Raw genomic sequence first — 24,227 nt, forward strand, 5'->3', positions numbered from 1 at the left:
TAGATCGGTGTTAAGGTTTTGTCGGTGGGACTATAGCTTGGTCAACCTCGTGAAGAGAGCCGCTGGCCCCACCTCTTTTTTTATAGCGTAGTGTGATAGGGCCCACCAACTATATAGGGTTGGGCGCTCCCGATCAGGGTGCGAATTCAAGGGCCCAATTAGCCGTTGGTTGGAGATCATTTAACGCCAGCCCCTCCTCCGGCTCTTTTAATCACCTATGCGTGGGCCCAACGTTGTTAAATACGTATAAAATGGCACAATTTAAGCTAAAGAAAAATTATAATAACATGTTTCAAATAACGCGAATAGTAACGCTACTTATCAAAGTTGCGAAATTGTAATTGTACCCGTTAAAAAACCCCAAATCAAACGAGAACCGACTATCCTCGAAGTCGAACGATCGATCTCACGGTCACGGGGCGTGTCCAGACTCCATGGGCTTTGAGCTAAACGAAACGGGACTCTGCTGGAGGCTGTGCCGGACTCCTGCAGCTTGAGCCGAAAAAATGGTGACGGCCGGCTAAACCCCCTTTCCTCTTTCTAATCCCATCTCCCTGTCGCCGCCGCCGCCTCTCCTCCCCGCCCCACTCCCGCTCCCACTGTCGAACCCACCACCCGAACCTTAAACCCCGCGAACCTCGCCCAAACCCTAAACCTCGTCGAGCCGCAGCCCCAGCCATGCCGAAGGTCTTTGGCACCGGCGTCTTCGAGTTCCGGCACCCCCGAGCGGCCGAGTACCCGCTCCCCGGGGACGCCGCCCCCGCTACGGCCGCGGCGCCCGACAAAGTCCCCGCATCCACCGGCGGCGGCTCCATCACGCTCCTTGACATCCAGCGGGACCGCCTCACCCGCGTCGCCACCGAGCATTGGGGCACGCCCGCCGCTGCGTCCGCCTTCGACGCGGACCTTGTCAGGAAGATCTATGCCACCGAGCTCCGCGTCGAGGGGCGGGGCCGGAAGACCGTGCCGCTGCAGCGTGTCATGATCCTCGAGGTCAGCCAGTACCTCGAGAACTACCTGTGGCCGCACTTCGACCCGGCGGACGCTTCCTTCGAGCATGTAATGTCCATCATCCTCATGGTCAACGAGAAGGTCATCCTCTGCCCCGAATTGGATTCGAGAGCTTGCTGCCTGCTGCTAGCTCGGGCAATTTCTAGGGTTTTTGACATGGTTTGGGCCTTATGTGCAGTTTCGGGAGAATGTGGCGGCTTGGACATGTTTCCATGACCGGAAGGATGCATTCAAGGGGTTCCTGTGGCGGGTTCTCAAGCTCAAGGAAGAGGTTTGTGTTGATTTTGCTTTGCCATTCAAATTTTGTTTCATGTGAAAATCTAATTTATGACACAGTTAATTTTGGAGTTCATTTATGTGTCTACTTTAAATAATTTTTGTAGAGCATGGATAAATCTGGGTGTTGGCAATTGTTTGTATTCCACTTTAGACAAAATGTAAGAGGTAGTGAGATGTAGTCACTATAGTTGGTGGTGAATTGAGAACATCATATTTGATTACCAAAGCTTAAGTTTGGTGGTTTGAATTGATTCTGTTGCACAGACGATGGTTTCCCCACTTCATTGTTCAGTTTTGAGCTCCAGTTGAAGAGCTTGTGCAGAGTATTTCTTTCTCAGATGCTCTGGTACAAGTCTTCTCAATCTCAAGTAGTCCAGGTGCCTTGGTTGTTATTTCTCATAGAGTTGAGAGGGGATACTGGTCGTGTGTTGCTTATGTTCTTTTTGTTTTTTGTTGTGCACATACCAGCTGTTTTCATATACAAATAGTTTGGTTGTTTGTCCATCTCCAGCTCAAAACTTATCTTCTTATGACAGTATGGTATCTATGGCTTCTGGATGGTTCCTTATGAAAATATTTTGAAACTACGATGCTTATTCTGAAATTTTCTTCTTATGCTATCATGCAGGAAAGGGCTCTTAATATGGCAGAGAAAACAAATTACCTCCTGTTCATGATAAATTCATTTCAGGTACTCACTATATTTTCCTTGGGGCAGAATTTGCATCACATGCTGATGCTTCATTTTCTCAATATACTTCGTTTAATAACCTCTGTTCAAGTAGACAACCACTACATACTCGATCTTGAGGTTAAATGGAGATATAAGTTCTTTATTGAATTGATATGTGCACTGATATTTATTTTATAATTTTCAAGATTATGAGCAATTGTCAGGTTGCCCTAATAACTTCAGATTTAGTTATGCAAGGCTTACTCTTGTGTATACACATTGGGATCGTCCAATGACATGTATTTTATGCTTTGCTGCAGAGTTTGGAGGACGAGCTTGTCCGGGAAACAATACTTCAGTTAGTAAGCCTAAAGCTGTGGAACACTCTTTCTTTTGGACGACTTCAGGTAATTTTAGGTTTTCTTCCCTATGAATAATTTTTTTATGTGCTAACTTTTGGGTTCTTATCTTTGTTTCAAACATATACAGATGGAACTCTGCCTTAACCCTGAATTGATTAAGAAGTGGACCAAAATCAAAAGAAGAGAGGCAAAGGAAGCAAAAAAGGCTGACCAACCTATCGACCCTTCTGAAATGCTCGAGAATAAGTTCCTTAGGAATCTAATTGAAGAATTCTTGGAGGTGCACCTTTGAAACTATTCTTCTTACTCAGTTGTTGCTACATATGAATCTTGCTTAACTCCTGTGGAACTTCTTTGTAGATTCTTGATTCAAAGGCCATACTATCCAATCAAGATGGTGGTGAAGAATCTGTATTGAACGAGTCGCTCAGTGGGCAGATCGATGATTCTTGTGTCCTATATTGTGAGAGATTTATGGAATTTTTGATTGACATGTTAAGCCAGCTTCCTACTAGACGGTATGTTATTACTAATCTTGTATGCAACACCTTTATAAGAGTAGATTTACCTAATAAGTCATTCAATTTTACACGCACACTCCACATAGATCCAAGAACCTGAGAACTTAACATCCTGCTCTGCTATTTTTGCAATTATGTCGTTAGTGCAAGTAGGAGTTCCTCATGATATAAACACCCATACACATATAGAGCCTGTCGGGTACCATAAAAAGGGGTCCCCTAAGCAAGAACCGAAAAAATCGCTTAGATCTTGTAAATATCGAAGCCAAGAGACAACCACCGACAAACCCCCACCTTATTCGAGGCCCGGCTGGACCACTCGGTCCACCTCGAACAATATCCGGGCTCACCCGAAACGGGCTCGGCCCAGAACGAAACCACGAGGCCTCGGATGAGGTATCGGTTTTCCGACCCGCCCGAGGCCCCGCGCCATAAGGCCTCGGACGAGGTACTGATTCTCCGACTCGCCCGAGGCCCCGCGCCACGAGGCCTCGAACGAGCACCCAGTTACCGACTCGCTCGAGGCCGGCTCGGCATCAACCCCGTCACCGCCGCCTTGACCGACTTCTCTGATGGGACGTCACGTCCAACTAACGCGTCCAACCACTCCCGCGACGTCAGCCGAACGACGGCACGATACAGCGGAGTGGCCGACGAGACGGGAGCCACATCGACGCCATGCCGTCCGGGACAGGACGGGGCAGGGGTTACAGGCCGCTGTGCTCGGCACTGTGCCCACGGCTGACACCCGTGCTGCACTGTGCTGCCTAACCCCTGCTCCAAGGACAGCGCGACGTGGAAAGTCAAGTCCGGGTCCCTATTGCCTGAACCAATATAAACCTTGTGTCTCTTTGCATCACCATCCGGGATTAGGGGCACGCAGTACACTTTCACTAGTCGGTTGAGGACCCGTCGGACCCAAAACACCGACAGTTGGCGCGCCAGGTAGGGGCCATACTGCGTGTCAGCTTAGTCATCCCAACAAGTTCCGGATGGCAGACCCCGTGCGACCACTGCGTCTCGGCACGGTGATCTGGTTCGGGAGCCTAGGCGCAGGCGGCGCCCGGGCCACCGCTCTCGTCGCGCTCGCTAGGCACGACACGGGCGGGACCACCCCGACACCGCGCGAGTTCAGGGCGACGCACCGTGCTCCGCCAGTATCCCATACCCGGCTGTTGGTACAGAGTCCCTGGTTGGGGACCTGTCTAGCTTAAGCCTGGGCAAGGGAAAGACGCCGGTGGCGCGCAGCAACGCCCCGTCAAGCTTTGCCCCGCCACCTCCTGAGGAGTCGACTCCGGCGGAGCGGAGCCCGGCGACGACATCATCTCCGTACCCCTTCGGGTTGGGCAATGCCGCCACCGCCTACGCTTCCGCTCACGTAGAGCCCCTAGGACGCCACCAACGTTTTGCCCTCGACCTCATCGCCACAACCCCGACCCACACCCACGCTGACTCCTCGGAGGAGAACGAGGCGTGGGCCGGAGCGGACTTCTCCGGGCTTCGCGACCCTAAAGCCATGCGCCGCTTCATGGCCGCGAGCGACTACTGCTTCGGCTACTCCGACCCCGACGACGAAGACACTTACGATTCCACTCGTGAGTGCTTCAACGTCGAGCTCAGGGTGCCGAGCGCGAGCGATGAGGACGAAGGGGCAGGCAATCGCTCCCCGCCCCACGAGGGGGCAGGCGACGCCACACCTCCACGCGTCGAGCCCCCAGCAGCGCGGAACGAGAACCCCGCCCCTGAGGAACTTCGACGCCTAGACCTGGAGCAGCTCCGTGAGCTTCAGGCCAAGGTCGAACAAGACCGACTCCTTCTGCAGCAGCTCCGAGACACTCTCGAGCAAGAGCAGCGGGGTCGCGGTGATGGCGGAGCAGCCCGACGGAGGGCTCGCGACGTCAACCACCGCATCAACAACGACGAAGGGGGCGAGCAACCCCCTATCTTCAATCGCGCAAGCCAGAACGTCGCGGCAGCAGCGATGCTACTCCGGACAATGCCCGAGCCCTCTACCTCGGAGGGGCGACGGGTCCACGGTGAGCTCCGAGACCTCCTCGAGATCGCCGCGGTACAGCAGGCCGAAAGTTCCGCCTCTCGGCGGCGCGGGGGCGCCTCGGAACTACCCGCGGCACCGCCTCGGCAGGATAGAGAGGCCTTGGTTCATCCCGAGCCTGCTCGGGCACCGAAAGCCAACAAGGCCCCCTCGGTGCACGACCGCCTCAGCGACCGACGCGAGGTGCAAGGCGACCACGATGTGGTCAGCAGGCGACGGCGCCACGACAACGATGGGCCCGCCCGAGGCTACCACCCGCACCGAGGCGGTCGCTATGACAGTGGGGAGGACCGCAGTCCTTCTCCTGGGCCACCTGGCCCTCGAGTCTTCAGCAAGGCCATCCGCGGCGCCCACTTCCCGGCCCGGTTTCGGCAACCGGCCAACCTCTCAAAGTACAGCGGCGAGACCAACCCCGAGCTGTGGCTGGCCGATTACCGCCTGGCTACGTCAAGCTGCAGGAGCTCCCACGTCGTGCACAGGGCCGAGCTCCTGTAGCCTCGGAATCAGCGCACCCGCGCCGTCGCATCTACCCAGCCTCGGCTCTCCGCGCCGGTCAAACATACAGTGACCAGCACGCCTCCAACAGAAGAAGGCGCGCATGCCACCACAGGAGCTCCCACGTCGCACAGGATCAGGCGTGACCGGCGCGTTGCTCCAGTGAACCGAGGACAAGACCGCTCCACCGACCATGCCGCCACAGTGACGAGCTGTAGGGCTCAGACATACCGCCTCTGCTCACAAAACGCCACGTAGCAAATACATGTTCCGCCCCTGTGCCTCCTTTCGACTATAAAAGGGAGTGACCAGGGCCGCTTCTAGGGGGAGGACACACACGTGCAAGCAACGCACAACATTCTGTAACACACACGCTCCCTCACCGCAAGAGATCAACATCTCAAACAACCCACGCCACTCTACGCAGAGACCTGGGACTAGCTCCCTCTCTCGCTCAGCTTGTAAGCCCCTACTACAAGCACCTCGGTGCAAGGAATACAAGATCGCTCTCTCAGACTGGACGTAGAGCACCTATTGCCTGAACCAGTATAAACCTTGTGTCTCTTTGCATCACCATCCGGCATTAGGGGCACGCAGTACACTTTCACTAGTCAGTTGAGGACCCGCCGGACCCAAAACACCGACAGAGCCTTTAGGGGCTTGCAGTGACGAAGCCAGAAAAAAATTTAGGAGGGGCTGAACAAAAGAATAGAGGTTTTTTTATCTTCTCTTAACCTTAGCCCCTCCTACCTAATACATGTATGCATAAAATTTTAAAGAAGGACTTAGGAAAACTCCACGTGCTCACGATGGGTAGGGGGGGCTGAAGCCCCCCTAGCCCCACCACTGGCTATGTCCCTGGGGGCTTGAATGCTTATAATTCTCCAGTTCATTCATGGGTCCAAATGGAAACCTGGGATAGAGTTATATACAGAGCAACTGCCTTTTTTGACCATGCAGTTCTCAATGTTCTTGCACATCAAATAATCATAGAAACAAATTGTGTGTACCTGGCTCTGTCCACCCTGAGCAATTCAAATCATGAAGCCATAAACCAGTGTATTTCCCTCCATTCAAGGGTGTTTACTTTCTGCTGTCAGAATCTCTCATTTTCATAACGGGACATCAGTTCTGTGATCTGGTTGTCTCTATAAGTTCGTATCATGTCAATTATGTGATATGGTTGTTTCTATAAGATCGTATCATGCCCACATAACATTTTTCCATTGTATTTTTACCTAGATTTCTTTAGTTTGTTCAAGAAACACATCTATATTCCTAAGCAAAGGAATATCTTGATTCAGTTAAATATCGTTTACAAGTGGCATTGCTAACAAACCTTAGCTTGCATTTGCTTATGTCTTATCTTTGCCCACTTATGTTGGTTATAATCTGCAGATTTTTGAGGCCCCTAGTTGCTGATGTTGCTGTTGTTGCCAAGTGCCACTTAAGTGCACTCTATACTCATGAAAAGGGACGCCTTTTTGCACAGTTGGTTGACTTGCTGCAGTTTTATGAAGGTTTTGAGATTAATGATCACTCCGGGACACAGCTCGGTGATGATGATGTCCTGCAGGCGCATTATTCCCGTTTCCAAGCTTTTCAGTTGCTAGCATTTAAACAAGTGCCTAAGGTGTCCACCTTGTTGTCTTGTCTAATTTGATTTCATTTTGCAGTTCAATTTCTTGTACGCTAGTAGTAACATTGAAGACTTATTATTTTTTGTTTTAATTATTGCAGTTGCGAGATTTTGCCTTGTCTAGTATTGGTTCACTCCATAAGCGAGCTGACTTAACAAAAAAGCTGCTTGTCTTGTCAGATGTGGAACTGCAAGATCTGGTTTGTAACAAGGTGAGAATTTTCACATTTTAGTTTGTGCTTGTTGTCTATAAATTATGTCAGACTCTTTTGTTGTTTGTAAATGGATTCCGGATTCCCTGACATGTGTCAGCTGGATATGCTTCTTGCTTGTCATGGGTAGTCTATCTTTCAAAGTTCGATGGTGCTCCAATATCCAGACTTAAATTAATAAAATAGCATGAAAACCACATGCGTCAATTGGTCATTTTGATAATTGACCATTCAATGACTGATCTGATTGTAGTTTGTTGGAAATTTCCACACACATTGTATGTTTTTTGAGGTTGGGTGTACAGGAGCACTTAAATAGGCTGGATAGGCCGCATATATCCTCTTAGATTGAGCTGCATAGCTTCTACTTCTTCTCCCCCTTGTCAATGAGGCTGCAATCTGAAGTGGTGAGACTTACATTGAGTCCCTTTTACCTCGGTGATATTAGGTGATCTTAGCTGCAGGTTTCAAATGAAATTGCTTCCCATGTGGTTGCATTTGGGAATCACTGGACATTAGAATCTGCACATGATATACACCTTACAAACAGCACTGAGATCTGACATGCACCGACTTCCTTAGGCCTTTAAATGTGTGGAGCAAGAAACAATTTTCAAGAAATTATATGTTCAAAAGCAGTAAACACCGTCTCAAAATAAGCAGCAAATGCATTTCCCACTTGGTCATATGTTAATCCACCAAATAAATACTTCTCATTCTTATTTCCTAGCATGTCCTGTGCATTGTCATTAGTGGTTAAATGACATCAATGGTGAGCAAATATGGAACTGTCAGCTACCAGTCAAAGGTCCGAGAAGTTATCTCTGATGACAATGATTGCTCACCATTTATTTTGTATTTTCACCCTAACAGCAAATTAGTTCCATACTGGAGTTGGCTTAAAAGTTGTTCTCATGGTTTATAGCTTATTATTTCCTAATTGCTTATTAGTGATTTTTTTTACATGTATAACTGAATGCATGCTTTTGAGGTGCTAATATGTCCTTTTTAAGCAGCTTAAGTTAATCTCAGCGAAAGATCCATGCAGTGGAAGGCGTGATTTTCTTATCGAAGTCCTAGTTGCTTTTTTTGAGAAGCGGCAATCCCAAAAAGATGCAGTAAACACACTTCCTCTGTATCCAAATGAGCAGATCATGTGGGATGAAAGCCTTGTTCCTAGCATTAATTACTCTGGAGAAGGCTGTCTTGCCCTCCCAAAGCTCAATCTCCAATTCCTGACGCTTCATGATTATTTGTTAAGAAATTTCAATCTGTTTCGTCTTGAATCAACTTATGAAATTCGTGAAGACATTCAGGAAGCTATTCCTCATCTACATGCTTATATCAACAATGAAGGAGAGACTGCCTTCCGTGGATGGTCTAGAATGGCTGTTCCGATTAAGGAATTTAAGATTACAGAAGTGAAGCAGCCAAACATTGGAGAAGTTAAGCCTTCTGCTGTAACTGCTGATGTTACTTTCAGCATATCAAGCTACAGGCATCAGATAAAATCTGAATGGGATGCTCTGAAGGAGCATGATGTTCTATTTTTGCTGTCAATCCGCCCTTCTTTTGAACCTCTTAGCCCTGAAGAGGCTGCAAAATCAACTGTGCCAGAAAGGTTAGGATTGCAATATGTACGTGGATGTGAGGTTATTGAAATTCATGATGAGGAAGGAACACTCATGAATGACTTCACAGGAAGGATAAAGCGAGAAGAGTGGAAACCACCCAAAGGTGAGATTCGTACTGTCCGAGTTGCCTTAGATACAGCACAGTACCACATTGATGTTACTGAGACAGCAGAGAAGGGCGCAGAAAATGTGTATGGAACATTTAATATTCTAATGAGAAGGAAACCCAAGGAAAATAATTTCAAAGCAATCTTGGAATCTATACGTGATCTAATGAACGAAACATGTGTAGTTCCAGAATGGTTGCATAACATATTCTTGGGTTATGGAAATCCTTCTGCCGCACAGTGGATGAATATGCCTGATCTTCTGGAAGTTATAGATTTCAAGGACACTTTTCTCGATGCCAACCATGTTCAGCAAAGTTTTCCAGATTACCAGGTATGTATTTTGACTAAAACAATTGCTTTCTCGGAGTGTATCTATTCTCATTTTCATCTTCAATCTCCAAGCTTCTAATGCTTGAATTTTTCAGGTTACATTTATCAATTCTGATGGTACAGAAAACCTGCATCCAAGTCCCCCTTTTAAGATTAGGCTATCCAAGAAAATGAGGGAAAGCAGTCATGCTCTACCTGGCAACGTGAGCTCCAATTTGACTGTTAAGAGCAGTAATAATATTGCTGATGGGGAGCCTCAGAAAGAGAAACTAATTGTTGAGAGTTACATTCCAGCTGATCCTGGGCCGTATCCTCAAGATAAACCTAAACAGAACTCAGTGAGGTTCACACCCACTCAGGTACTCTTCAGACTATCAGACAATCCAATAGTTTCAATTGGTGCATTGAGGCACATTTAGAGCATTTTTTGTGCATATTAGATGCTTCTTCCAACATCGAAGATATGATACTGTCTCTGGTCAAGAATCATTATTTTTATCTAAGTGTACATGCAATGGTTATCTGACTGGAACTTGAGTACATAACATATTTGCTCTCTTAAGTATATAGAATAAGCCTACACCGACATGTGTGTAGGCTCAATATGTGTGATCTGCTAGTGTCTTTGCTTTCATGATGAGTGTGGATCTTATTCACCTTAAAAGTTCTGACCGTGATAATATTATTTATTTGTAGATTGGTGCTATAATATCTGGTATTCAACCTGGGTTGACGATGGTTGTTGGTCCTCCTGGTACGGGGAAAACAGATACAGCTGTGCAGATATTAAATGTTCTATATCACAACTGTCCTTCACAAAGAACACTGATTATAACCCATTCCAATCAGGCTTTGAATGACTTATTTGAGAAGATAATGCAGGTACCATTTTTGTGCAATATATGATCTAAACTTTTACCTCTTACCTTACATCAGTACTTTTTCAAGATATATGGTGTGTCAATGCTGTGCTGTACATTAATGTGAGTGACTTGTTACTGTTGGTGCACCTGACTGAAAATTAGTCGAACATTTCCCTGCTCTTCCATGTATAATTGCAACATGCTTGTTTTACTCCTTGTTGATTCTGATCTGTTCTGTTAATAGAATCCAAAGGTAAAAGGGTACATGTTCTGAGGGAGTGAGGGATTTGAACCTCATGCTTCCATACATTGTTGCTTAACATGCCTAAACGCTACAGTTTATATTTTTTATTTTCCTTGAATTTTGACTGGTGGCATGAATCATTTTATTCACTTCATGATGGGTGATATATGTTTGCTAGATGCTTTTCGTATAATTGCAGAATATTTTTAATAGGACTATCTGTTGCATGTTAGTTTGCTACAGGACATCTGATACTTTTTTTCCTGCCAGAGGGATGTGCCTGCTAGGTACCTTCTCCGCCTTGGTCAGGGTGAGCAAGAACTGGCCACTGATCTTGATTTTAGTCGTCAAGGACGTGTCAATGCTATGCTGGTCCGGCGGCTAGAGCTGCTCGGTGAAGTTTCTAAATTGGCGAGATCTCTTCGTCTTCCAGAAGATGTGGGCTACACATGTGAAACTGCTGCATATTTTTGGCTATTACATGTTTATGCCCGTTGGGAACAATTCTTAGCTGCCTGTTCTCAAAATCAAGACAAACCCTCTTTCGTCAAAGATCGCTTCCCATTTTCAGAGTTCTTTTCAGATACTCCACAGCCTATTTTTACTGGTGAGTCATTTGAGATGGATATGCATGCAGCGAAAGGTTGTTTCAAACATCTTTCTACAATATTCCAAGAGCTGGAAGAGTGTAGGGCTTTTGAACTACTTAAGTCAACAGTGGAGCGAGCAAACTATCTAATGACTAAACAGGCCAAGATAGTTGCTATGACTTGTACTCATGCAGCATTGAAGAGGAGAGACTTTCTTCAATTAGGTTTCAAATTTGACAATTTGCTGATGGAAGAAAGTGCACAGATATTGGAGATAGAAACTTTTATACCGATGCTGCTGCAGCGGCAGGAAGATGGCCATGCTCGTCTTAAACGTTGCATTTTAATTGGTGACCACCATCAGTTACCCCCTGTTGTGAAGAACATGGCTTTTCAGAAGTACAGCCACATGGACCAGAGTCTCTTTACAAGGTTTGTTCGACTTGGTGTCCCTTATATTGAGCTCAATGCTCAGGGTCGTGCAAGACCTAGTATCGCTGAACTTTATAACTGGAGATACAGAGAGCTGGGAGATCTGCCTTATGTCCGTGAGCAAGCAATCTTCCATAAAGCTAACGCTGGGTTCTCTTTTGAGTATCAGTTAGTTGATGTTCCTGATTATAAGGGAAAAGGCGAGTCAGTGCCTTCTCCTTGGTTCTACCAGAACGAAGGGGAGGCTGAGTATATTGTTAGTGTGTATATCTATATGCGCCTGATTGGTTACCCTGCCAATAAGATTTCAATATTAACCACCTACAATGGTCAGAAGCTTCTTATTCGTGATGTTATCAACAAAAGATGCAAGCCATGGAATATTGAGCCCCCTAACAAGGTAATTTGCAATAAGTACGGTGTTTGCTAACAGTTTGTTGGCTTTCGTTTTTTTTGGGTACTGACATCCATTGGCATATCATATCTAGGTTACCACTGTGGACAAGTTCCAGGGCCAGCAAAATGATTTCATTTTACTCTCTCTTGTCCGTACCCGTTTTGTGGGTCATCTTCGTGATGTCAGAAGACTTATTGTAGCTATGTCCCGTGCTCGTCTGGGCTTGTATGTGTTCTGCCGTCGTTCACTGTTTGAACAATGTTATGAATTGCAACCGACATTCCAGCTGCTCCTCCAAAGACCTGATAAGCTTGCCCTGAATCTCGAGGAGTGCACTCCTTTTACCGAGCGACCTTTGGAGGAAACTGGAAACATCCATTACATTACTGGTATTGAAGACATTGATCACCTAGTGAAGTTTAGGCTGGAACATCTTCGTCAGGTATGTTGTCCAGTATATCTCTGAAATAAATAGTTGTTATTTTTGGTATTTAAAAAAAACCTAAGCCAAAACTACAATTTCTCTGTGCAACAGATGCAATACATGCAGTATTATGCTCCTCCGGGAAATGAACTGCCTCAAGCAGTGCCAGAAAATATTGCTGATGCAATCCCTTCTGAAAATGGGAATGCTGGTAGTGCTCTAAATGATGCAAACGTGCACATGGCAGTGGAAGAAAATGGTGGTGCGAATGACGCAGTGATCGGTAATAGGATGGACGAAGATGGTGTTGAGGCAAAGGATGACATGACACAAGAAGGGAACAAGGGTGAAGGGAGTGGCGTGGGTCACATGGCTACAGAGGATACACAAGGGGAAGCACAAGCTAGTACAAATGACAAGATGGAGGAAGCAAATGCCACGTCGACGGACAAGATGAAGGAAGCAAATGCCATGTCGATGGACAAGACGGTGGAAGCAAATGCCATGTCAGCGGACAAGATGGAAGAAGCAAATGCCATGTCGATGGACAAGACGGAGGAAACAAATGCCACGTCGACGGACAAGACAGAGGAAGCAAATTCTGATCCGAAGGACAAGATGGATGAAGAGTGACGTGGTGCTGTAGCCAGTTTTGAAATAGAGGTAGACTTGTGCTGTCTAGCTACATATCTTGATTTGGAACGTCATATATTCAACTGTGTTACCGCAGATGAAGGCTGATAACATGCCCCCCAAGAGGTGTAGCCGTGTGGGCAGAGCCAAGATTGACATACGATGGCTTATGTTCCTGCCGTTAATGATGGTGAAGGTTGTTCGCTACCATCTTGGCCATCCTATGGTCTCGTTCGGTTTATCCTATATTTGTTTTGAATGGTTTTTTTTAACTGGAATAGTATTTTTCTCTCATAACAATTCAGCCAGAACAATGTAATAATTCAGCCGGAACAATATTTTTCAGTCAGTTTCAGTCAAGATTCAGATCAGTAAACGAGACCTATGCTGGAAAAGATGCCTTTTCTTTGCGACCAATGTTTAGGAGAGAGAACGGAAACGTTTCATGGAGATGAAACTAGTCAGCAATGTTTCCCACGCATTGGAAAACGGACGAAACTTGCACCAAGACGATTATTGTCCTGTTTATTTAACTTATAAGTTATATTTTTTTAGTTAATAAATAGTATTTTTCTCTTACAACCGAATCAGTGTACTTTCAGCCATAGTTTGTCAGTTTGTGTCACCCGATCCACTGTGGCAACGAGGCTGTAGGCTGATCAAGCAGCCGCGTCAAATCTCTTTCCCTTTCCGTCAAATCTCCATGGCCCACCTGCTCGCCTTCACGTTCCAAATCTCAATTTCTCCGATTCTTTTTATTTTTCTTTTGTAATTGTTTATTTTGTCTCTCTACACTGCAAGGGTCGATGAATATGATTATATATAATATGCTGTGTGAAAGTGTAATATTCTAGGTGTCTATGAATACTATATATATAATATCATGAATTTGTGTGAAAGCGTAACATTTTGATGTGCTAGTTTAAAAAAATATAAAATGGTTACATAGTTCACATGACACAATTGATCATAGCACCTTACCAGAATTAAATGTTGCAAGTAGTCCATGAAACAGTGAACTAAATGTGTGCACTAAGGCCAGTCTCAATGGGGATTTCATAGAGTTTTATGGGCATTAAATATGCTGACATGACACTGTCTTGATGAAGAGAGAGAAGATAAAAGTTTTATGGGAGTAGAGAGAGTTTTATGGGGATGAAACTTTTCTGCACTGTTTCCAAAATATGGGTGTGTTGAAAACTGGGAGATGAAATCCCCACTGAGACTGGCCTAAGAGTGTCTGTTTCATTCACAATTACCAATGATGTCATGTCTTGAAAATAGTGAGATGAAACCTTCCATTAAGACCGGTCTAATAGTGTAAACTGTAGAGATTTTTTTGGCAGTTTGTCTGAATCACTCAGATATCAGAGGCCATGTGCAGCTTCTCAACAGCTTACGGTGGGAAAAAAAATCAGTTCAAAGTTTTTTTTCCGGCTGTTTGTCTGAATCACTCAGAAATCATGAGTTCCCCGGGGCTTTAATTTATCGTGCACAAGTTCCATCTGTAGTTGTCTTCTAATATCGGCGTGTTCGTTGGTTGATTTCTGGGCTGATTTGAACTGGCCGGTGCTGGTTTGTTGTGAGAAAAAATACTATTGACTGGTTGAATAAGTCTGGCTGAAACCAACAACCGAACATGGTGCATGACACAGCTGGAACGTTGCTTTTGTATACTTGGTTGACTATGTTGTAATTTTGGCACAAGCATTAGTTTTTTGCAAATTTGATAGACCTTATTGGTCTACTGCTATCTGCCCTGTTCGTTTGTCTTCTTGTCTTATAATCCGTACTTTTTAGCTTGTTTTTTCAGTTAGAACAGTGTTTTCCTCTTACAACAAATCAGCGGGAACGGTGTTTCTGCTTGTTTTTTCAGCGAAGTGATCATATGACAACTATCTATCAGGCCAAATGTGACAAGAGAAAGGGTTGTCATAAGTTTGAGCTAACTGCATCTTTTGCCTAGCAATTTTTCTCCTGACAATTCGAGGTTTTACTTTATATTTATAGAGATAAAAGAAACACTTACTGGTGTCGTGGATGGAAAACTGGGCTACACGTACACAGTATACGCGTCTTGAAAAAGAGATGGCAGTAGATAGTTTGGCAACTCGAGGAGATGGCAGTAGAGACAGTTGGCAACTTGAGGCGAGGACGGTGTACGATGCAAGTATCCAACGGCGCGCGTCGTAAAGGAGTCGGTTAGGGCCCGCAAGGCAGATCCCCTCCCCCTCTTGCTTCTTCTCTTCTTCCCACGGTGTTGGATTCCCTGTGTGCCAAAAAAAATCACAACGTCTAAAAAAGTGACGCGGAAGATCTAAAAAAGTTCAGCGGTCTTCCGCGTCACTGATCTAATCTTTTTTATGTCCTCCATACCACTATCGTTAGTTTAGGCTCTAACGTCGTCAAACTGCAGGTACGAAAAGTTGAAAATACTCTTAAATCTAAATATGTCATTATGAAAAAACTCAAAACTAAAAAGTTGTAGATCTCGTCGAGATCTATAATTTTCATATAAGAATCATCTTCATTGAATTCCGCAAAAATATGATTTGATATGATTAATATATCTTAGAAAAATCATAATTTTTTACGGAATTAAATAAAGATAATTTTTATATGAAAATTATAGATCTCGACGAGACTACAACTTTCTAGTTTTGAGTTTTTTTTTCATTTGAAGTCGTTAAGATGCTCAAAAAAAATTAATGACATATTTAGACCTAAAAGTATTTTCGACTTTTCATATCTGCAGTTTGACGGCGTTAGAGCCCAAACTGATAGTAGTGGCATGAAGGGTACAAAAAAAATTGGAGCAGTGACGCTGAAGACCGCTAAACTTTTTCTAAGACACACGGACATTACGATCTTTTTTAATTGACCCCCCAACCCCACCCCCCACACCCACACACACAGCAAGCCCAACTCTTTCCCCCGCTCGAAGAAAGGAAACGAAGGCGGCGGCCGACGTAACCGTCGAGCACCCCCCGCCCCCCCTATTTTTTTTAATTTTAACACTTTTTTGAATATAATTTTAAATCTAACACTGTCGGGTTTTTTAAACTAACATTTTTTACCGCGCTTATTGCTCTGGCGCGACCAAATGCCTGTGCTGCGCGCATGCATAGTGGCGCGGCATAGGGCTGACGTGGCGTGGGGCGGCCGGGGGGCCGCTGACGTGGTGGGTTTTGCCGCGCCACCGACCCTGACGCGGTAGTGCCGCGCCCTGTTGCGTGGCGCAGCTAGACCAAACATACCGCACGAGCAACCACACCACCTGGGTGCTGCGCCTGCCGCCGGCCCAGGCTACCTAGATGGTAGAATCGAAACACGTCGCGCCCGTATTTTATTGAGTTTTTTTTACGGCCGAATAGAGAATTTGATAAGCCAATGATTAGTTTTTCGTCTTTCATAATACGGTTATGCACCATTTTAACTAATCAATTACGAAAAATTACCACCGGTGTCCAGATATGCCGGGACTACCGATTCCCGAACGCATGGTACTTAATCTCGCCGGCAGTGCTGCCGCGACTCAACGAAACGAATAAGAAGCATGTGACAAGCTGCCATATTACATATTTATTATTTTGACATAAGTTTGACATAACATAACCAAATAACTCCGCAAGTTTCGGATACCAATGACACCAAATAACATCAAAACTTTTTCTGTAATTGATCAAAAAAAATGAGACCCGATGTCAATTATAAAGCAATGCAAGTATTAAATAGGCTTGAATTATTCACTTATTTTTCTTGGAAGCATCGTCGTCTGGTGGAAGAAAACCAGTAAACTGAGCCAAGAGCTCCCTCCAGTGATCGTTGTCAACTATCCCTTTCACTGAAAGTCCTCCCAACCGAAGGCCTAAAATAGCGTTCACGTTCTGCAACGTCAAGATCATCTCGCCACAAGGTAGGTGGAACATGTGGGTCTCAGGCCTCCACCTGTTATAAGAATAGAACGACTATTAGTTACCTCCAATTTGTTACAAGAAAGTTTACGTACAAAGAATGCACTCACACCTGTCTACAACTGCAGTAAATAGTGCTGGATCAAGGGGCGGAAGACCATGGTTGACAACACGGATAAGCTCGAGGAAGCCGGCACGCCGTATGTACGGCGTATAACGCTCGTCCCACTGATGCGCCCTGGTGTGAGTGCGGGGCCTCAAAGGAGGTAAGAACACCTCTGCGTCGTTGTCACTCAAGATATGTGCTCGGTGCTGGTCGTCGTACTCCACCTCCAGAATGGGATACAACGAATGCTGCGTTGGAGGGGCCATCCTGTTACAATTTGATAAACAAAGTGTTAGAGTATTCAAATTAACAAAATTCAAGTTAACATTAGTAAGTTCACAAATAAATTCACTAACCCAACTAGCCTAAATCTTTAAACCCAAAATTCTAACTATACTAGATAATAAATACATAATCAATCCATATAAAACTTTGGTTCTAAAATTACAAGTAATCTCTCCGTCTCAAAATAAATACACATCTTGTTTCTCGAGTAGTCAAATATGTTTAAGTTTGATCAAAACTAAAAAAAACGGTATCAATATTTCTATCTCCTAATAAGTTTATTATGAAAGTATACTCCATGTTTAATGTAATAGTACCTATTATGTATCATAAATATTAGTACGTTATTATATAAATTTGGTCAAAGACACTAATAGTAGATACAAAAAATACTAACTATACTACATAATAATAAAAATATGAAATTGAGAGGGAGGTACCTTAGGAGCAGGCGGCCTTGACGCATCGGCGTTCGTGGCGCGGCCAGCTAGGGCGCTACGCGGCGGGAGTGGCCGGACGCTGCGTGGGCGAGCGGCCGAGGCGGGGTCGTGCGGGCGCGGGTGGGGCGAGGCGAGGCTGGGCAGGCACGTGCGCGGCATGGACGGGCGGACAAGCAGGGCAGGGGTGCGTGCGGGCGGGCAGGCTCGCGCGCGGTATATATCTGGTTCTGCCGCGCCACAGATCAGGGCGCGGCACTGCCGCGCTATGATCGGTGGCGCGGCAGGACCCGCCACGCCAGCGCCCCCCCCCTCGGCCGCCCCACGCCATGTTAACCCTGTGCTGTGCCACCATGCATGACGCGGCACAGACACTTGGCCGCGTTAGGGCAATAGGCGCGACCAAAAGTGTTAGTTTTAAAAAAAAACCCGACAGTGTTAGATTTAAAATTATATTAAAAAAAAGTTAAAATTAAAAAAAAACCACACGCACCCCCCCCCCCCCCACACACCCCACCCCACCCCACCCACACACACACACACACACACACACACACCCACCCACCACACACACACACACACACACACACACACCCACCACACACACACACACACCAAGCCCAGCTCTTTCCCCCGCCCGAAGAAAGGAAACGAAGGCGGCGGCCGGCGAGGTAACCGTCGAGCTCGGCTATGGGGGACAGCCAGTACTCCTTCTCTCTTACCACCTTCAGGTCCCAACTCTCTCTCTCTCTGCGGAGACTTACCGTCAAGATCACTATAAATGGGTCTCGGTGCCTTGCAGCCCGTCGGGGAAGCTGGTGCAGATCGAGCACGCCCTGACGGCGGTGAGCTCTGGCCAAACCTCCCTGGGGATCAAAGGTGCGATCCTTACCCCCTGCTTAATCCCTTTCGTAGTCTCTTTCGTCAGTGTTAGGGCCAATGTGGAGTCGCGGACGAGGGTTTGGGGCTGCCGCTGCGGGTTTCTGAGTGCGCCTGGAATTCGGGGATTAGGGTTTGGCTAAGTGTAACCGTGTTTATCCACGCCGCTCTAATCTGATTAGGCTGGTTTATTTCTTAGCAACTTGGAATTGTACATTTGATTCATAACGTGTGGGCTTTCCGAGGTTTGAGATGGCTATGGGTATTGGTGGCCATTGTGGTGAATTTGTGATTCCCTGGTGGCACTGGTAGCGCGTGCTCGTTCTAAGACAGCATAGAGTCTTGATTGGCCTGCTCTCTTACCCGAGATATACCATGGGCGCAGTTAGGATCCACAATATCAGCAAATTTCGTGGAGACAAGTGGTATCTCCTTAACTAAGCCCTGTCTAATAGTAGCAGTTGTGACTTGTTATTTTGGTTTTGATGATCAACATGACTTTTTATGCTTTCTGTGTGGTTCTGGTTGTTTGCTGATACAATGTGCACTGCGGATTCACATACAAGTGCAAAATCCCAAGTGGTTCAGGAGTCAATTTAATGCCTAAGAAATGCACTGTAGTTAACAAATCTCATAAAGTTGGACCTTTCTTTATCTTGGAGTCATGGGGGACTGTTAATACCTTCCATAGTGATAAGATGGTGGCATGGTCCCTTGGAAGGGGTTTGCTAAAATTCCAAGTCGTGGACATTTTTTTTTTCTTCATTCCTTCATTTATTTTTGTTGTCGTTGATATCCAATTATCCATCATACTGATGGTCTCTTCTAATTGCTGCCACTCAGCAGCTGTGTTCTGGAAGCAAGTTCAATATTTGGATATTTCACTCTCGTTATCAATTTGTGTCTGAACTCAAATTGCTGAATGAAACTACTATTTGACTTGTATTTCCGACATAATTGCTCCTGCTGATATAGTTAGCTGTTACATTATCACGAATTTATTGTATACTGTGTGCTCTTTCAGATATTTCTATTCTGTATTTATACCTGGGATATGGCAGTCTGTAACTATTTCACTACCTTTTCTCTCTTGATTATTTATTCTGATACATGCCATATTGCAGCTTCTAATGGAGTTGTTATTACCACTGAGAAGAAATTGCCGTCTATTTTAGTGGATGAAACATCTGTATGTGTAACATCATCATTATCTTTTGCTTCCTCTCTCAGTCAAATCGCATCATTTGTGCTTCTTGTAAATGCATTAAAAGCCCCCCCAATTCCTAACCTGTAGGTGCAAAAGATTCAAGCATTGACTCCAAATATTGGAGTTGTTTACTGGTACTTTCCTATGCTATTTGGACCTATTGGTTGCTTTGCTGTTCACATCTTACGTTCTGGATGCTGACAGCCTTGCTCTATACATTTGCCTCACATTTCTGAACTTAATAATGTATAAGGTCACAAATCATAATCTTTCGACATGGCTGATGTAGGGTTTTAGTGTTAGCTCCTTAGAGCTGTCACATCTGATTTGCACTTGTCACTAATGAGATGGTGTAATAAAAAGTAAAAAGGCACTATGCTTACCAAAAGAGAATTATATGTTGAAAGGACAAGTTCTTATATGCATATGGGGAATTTGTTTTAAAACAATTGTGTACAGACCAAGTTAAGCCAAATTTATTTCAGTTCAAGTTCCCTATTGATTCTTTTAGCTTCCCACCATCAATATAAGGTATTAAGGTTTAACAGTTCAACTCAGTGATATGTACATTACTGATCATTGAGAAGACCCATGACCATGAACTCTCACCGTTTTTTCTGTCGCATTTCCATGTGCTTACCTTGTGTTATTTTTCAGTGGGATGGGTCCGGATTTCCGCGTTCTAGTGAGGAAAAGCCGGAAACAAGCACAACAGTATTACCGGTTGTATAAGGTATTTGTGGCAGTTCATTTGGTGTACATTATCTTTGCATTTAAATGGTGGTGCAGGTTCACACTTTGGATGTGTTACCAAATTACCTTTTGTTTTTGAAAATGATTTGTTGAACATTATTATCACATACATTTGTTATTTTGAAGTGAAACTAATAATTTGTGCTGTCTAATTGTTTAAAATTTCCATCCACTGCAGGAAACTATACCTGTTACACAGCTTGTCAGAGAAACAGCTGCTGTTATGCAGGAGTTCACACAGTCTGGGTATGATAAGTTGGTACACATGTTCACTTTCATTGCTGCGTTGAAACTGTTAATCTATGAACAAGTTATGTCCGATTTCTGTATCGAGATTTCTCGATATTGTGGATGCATAATATAATATAACTCTGTATCACTGTTCAACATGATGCACTAAAATGTTATGCTACGTTGATAACCACTTAACAAGTTCGATGTAAACTATTAAAGGACTCTGATAAGTGGCATAGTTTCTTTTTCAAACAGTTCTAGAAAGGTCGCCTCACAGAAATTGAGATCCGCACAAGATGCCCTAGTTTTGCAATACTCTCTTTTTATGATAATTTATAGAATACTCTTAGGAAACAAAAAATACCAGTGATAACCGGGTGGTTCTTTACCAGCGTCCAACCTGGAACGGTTGAAGCAATGCTGGTATTGATTTACTGCTAATGATTATGAAAGACCAAACAAACATAATATTGCGAGGAAAATCTGTGTACCAAGAACAAATGCATATTGTTATCCAGAATAGACCCAGAAAATACCAGTAACAGGTCAGTTGCAGATCGCACTAGTAAATCTTAGTAATACAGTTTTTGGATCCTTGCTCTTACCAAAAGTTGGTCTCTATGATGCCTAGTTCTTATTCTGATTGGTGAGACCTGAAGAAGTGAAAATCACTCTTTTGTTAAAGGGCGTACCCAGTGCAGAGAGCTCCCGCTCTATGCGGGGTCTGGGGAAGGGTGTCAGTGGCAAGCCTTACCCTCGCTTGTGCAATGCGAGGAGACCGCGACTCAAACCCAGGACCTTCCGGTCACAGGCGGTAAGACTCTACCGCTTGCACCAGGCCCACCCTTCGAAAATCACTCTTTTGTTCCTGGATATTTTTTCTCTCAAATTGAGGTTGTCCCCATTTCCATTATCATCAATGGAAATACACCGAGTTCAGACCAGAAACTGGGAAGAAGGGAGAACAGCAATACAGCATATGACGAAAAAGGAAGGCTTAAACAGTAACCACACCTCTGCTTCAGAGTATGCGTTCCTGGGGAGAAGCAAGGCAAACCACATTCTACACAACCTTATTACAGACATGAATTTAACAAGCACAATACGATACTACATACAATTTAACGAAAACGAGACTCCTCAACCAAATGAAAACTAAAGTCAGCGGAACAACCAGCACTATCCAGCGGTAGCAGGTAGTCAATCTTCATCGTCCGGTTCTGCCTCCTATCTTCCTTCAATCCTTGGTACTCCAGTTATTTCATTTTGAAGGAATCGGTACTCCAGTTGTTGCTGTCTGCATCATAATCTGGACACCTTCAATGATCAGTTCCTGCATCTCCCCAGAGTAGAGAACTAACCAATGTTGCATAAAGAGCACAGGCATAAAAAAAAACAATCTCAGAAGGGCACTTGATGTATTTTCCATCAAAACATGCTTTATTCCTTGTCTTCTAGATTGCCCAACATAAAGCTGCAACCCCAAAAGCATGCACTTCGGTTCCACTTGGCAGCCATTTTTAGACCCACACCCAGGCTTGAGCAAGATTTCTAGGAATGTCATTAGCTCCAAAACATACAGCAACACGACCCCAAACTACTCGAGGACTACTTGAGCAACAGCGCGGTTTTAAAACGGATGAGAAATAAAGAATGTTCTTGGATATATTTTTATTATGACCTTGTTTGTTGCAGCGGTGTAAGACCATTTGGTGTATCTTTGTTGATTGCTGGGTATGATGACAATGGCCCCCAGTTGTACCAGGTATGGACAGAGAAATACAAAATAGAGGCCTCTGGTCATTTTACACTGCTCAACAAATGATATTATCTCATTTTTCAATGACAGTGAGATTTTGTCATGATATTTGTGCTGACTGTTGACTTAGAAGAGTTGGAAATGGAAACTTTCTAAGTTGAACTATTGGCTCTGACCATTTACTGAATCTATCATCCGCGGCTTGTTAATAAAATTTTGTACTCGAGTTTTGATATAGTCATTTTTTTTGTAGGTAGACCCTTCAGGATCATACTTCTCCTGGAAAGCATCAGCTATGGGGAAAAACGTGTCCAATGCAAAGACATTTCTTGAGAAGAGGTATGTAGAAGATTGACTACACTTGATAGCCAAATGCTGTTTCTTTGGAAACTTTAAAACATGACAAGTTGGTTGTCTGCTTCCATTCACATTTACTTGAAATGATATGATGACCTATATATTTTAGTAGACACTGTTGTTAGTTCTATTTTTTTTTTTCAGTTTGGTCATTAAAAAGTTGTCCATGAACTTTAGGGAATTTTTTTTATTTGATACTGTTGTTGCTTTAAGGTTTCCCACGCATTGTCTCACTGATAGATCCTTATAATTTTATCATCATATCTGCTTAAGTGACAACTACACAGTTGGATCTCTTTCCTTAGTCATATATGACCTTTATTTGTCTTTCTTTAAAGGTACACAGAAGATATGGAGCTTGATGATGCCATCCATACTGCAATTTTGACTCTGAAAGAAGGGTATCTGATTTCTATATATTGCCTCTGTTACCGTGTTACTTTGCGAACATCACCACTGACAAAACTCTGGGCTTGCCGGCTTGCAGATACGAAGGGCAGATCTCTTCCAACAACATTGAGATCGGGATCATTCGATCTGACCGTGAGTTCAGGTATGTCACTCCCTGATTTGGCCCCTGGTTCCTCACGCTTGTGTCAAGGAGATTTGTTTCACCTTAACCCAACTCTCAAACATTGTCAGTCAGTTTAGGGTCTTTGAGCTGTTTTTGGGTCTTCGATCCTCTATGCTTGTGACTACTCCCTTTAATCTGAATAGATGCTGGAAAAAAGGTTCCTGCATGTATTCTCCCTTCCCCATTAGAAATCGATTCATTAAAGCTGTTTATTAGGAGTAGATGTCTCGTTCCTGCAATAAAATGGTTTGCTGATAAATTTTTTTTTTTTTTACCATGCAAAACACAGGGTTCTGAGCCCCGCAGAGATCAAGGATTTTCTGGAAGAGGTGGAGTAAGCTGCCCCTCAACGATTTGCGAGTTTCAGAAACGAGAGAAGCATGAATTCAAGTAGCCGGGCCCAAGCCCCCACGAAGTTTGTCAGATCCTTTAGTTTATTATTATTTTTCAATCTTTGAACAGACTATCCGCAGTAGTGACATTGTAGACTCGGAACAGGTAGGCTTCCAGGTAGGTGCGTCGTGCATCTAGTACCCGCTTTGTCACGCTGTCTGCCGCTTTAATCGGCTGACTTGCCCTGTTCGCTTGGCTTAAAAAATACTTTCCGTCCTTGTGTGCCCTCGGGGCCAATGGGTCCTGATCAGAGGGCTGCACCAGCATCTATGTGGTCGAAGGGCCAGTTAGTTTCAAAATTTTTGGGAAAATGGGCACGATAGCATTTTCGTTGTTATTTAGCAAATAGTGTCCAATTATAGTCTAATTAGGCTTAAAAGATTCGTCACGTGGATTTTGTCTAAACTGTGTAATTAGTTTTATTTTT

The 24,227-nt window shown here is 44.5% G+C and overlaps 2 protein-coding genes across 4 annotated transcripts; both read left to right on the top strand.

Annotated features, from left to right (window-relative positions):
- The first annotated feature begins 445 nt into the window (after positions 1-445).
- LOC136529938 (uncharacterized) lies at positions 446-13,300 on the top strand. Of its 2 annotated transcripts, XM_066522995.1 has the most exons (15): positions 446-1,092; positions 1,190-1,282; positions 1,919-1,981; positions 2,284-2,370; positions 2,453-2,605; positions 2,686-2,843; positions 6,793-7,027; positions 7,135-7,245; positions 8,262-9,320; positions 9,415-9,678; positions 10,016-10,201; positions 10,697-11,848; positions 11,937-12,287; positions 12,381-12,932; positions 13,000-13,300. In XM_066522995.1, exons 1-14 carry the CDS (start codon positions 679-681, stop codon positions 12,900-12,902), a joined length of 4,848 nt encoding a protein of 1,615 aa, XP_066379092.1. In that variant the 5' UTR covers positions 446-678; the 3' UTR covers positions 12,903-12,932; positions 13,000-13,300. The 2 variants fall into 2 exon arrangements, with proteins under 2 accessions (XP_066379092.1, XP_066379085.1); XM_066522988.1 differs by having other exon boundaries at positions 12,381-13,013.
- Positions 13,301-18,231: 4,931 nt separating this feature from the next.
- Positions 18,232-24,227, top strand: LOC136539672 (proteasome subunit alpha type-2-like). Of its 2 annotated transcripts, none has more exons than XM_066531635.1 (11): positions 18,232-18,375; positions 18,447-18,523; positions 19,648-19,712; positions 19,818-19,864; positions 20,388-20,463; positions 20,662-20,729; positions 22,413-22,482; positions 22,730-22,815; positions 23,172-23,234; positions 23,321-23,386; positions 23,697-24,227. In XM_066531635.1, exons 1-11 carry the CDS (start codon positions 18,335-18,337, stop codon positions 23,743-23,745), a joined length of 708 nt encoding a protein of 235 aa, XP_066387732.1. In that variant the 5' UTR covers positions 18,232-18,334; the 3' UTR covers positions 23,746-24,227. The 2 variants fall into 2 exon arrangements, with proteins under 2 accessions (XP_066387732.1, XP_066387733.1); XM_066531636.1 differs by having other exon boundaries at positions 18,238-18,315; positions 23,697-24,224.

This window comes from Miscanthus floridulus, chromosome 2 (assembly GCF_019320115.1).
Source record: "Miscanthus floridulus cultivar M001 chromosome 2, ASM1932011v1, whole genome shotgun sequence".
Taxonomy (NCBI): Eukaryota; Viridiplantae; Streptophyta; class Magnoliopsida; order Poales; family Poaceae; genus Miscanthus; species Miscanthus floridulus.

Coding starts and splice junctions, on each gene's coding strand:
- LOC136529938 (XM_066522995.1), top strand. CDS start 679: ATGCCGAAGGTCTTTGGCACCGGCGTCTTCGAGTTCCGGCACCCCCGA. Junction 7,028..7,134: donor CATTTAAACAAGTGCCTAAG/GTGTCCACCTTG, acceptor TAATTATTGCAG/TTGCGAGATTTTGCCTTGTC. Junction 10,202..10,696: donor TATTTGAGAAGATAATGCAG/GTACCATTTTTG, acceptor TTTTCCTGCCAG/AGGGATGTGCCTGCTAGGTA.
- LOC136539672 (XM_066531635.1), top strand. CDS start 18,335: ATGGGGGACAGCCAGTACTCCTTCTCTCTTACCACCTTCAG. Junction 22,816..23,171: donor AAGACATTTCTTGAGAAGAG/GTATGTAGAAGA, acceptor CTTTCTTTAAAG/GTACACAGAAGATATGGAGC. Junction 23,235..23,320: donor ATTTTGACTCTGAAAGAAGG/GTATCTGATTTC, acceptor GCCGGCTTGCAG/ATACGAAGGGCAGATCTCTT.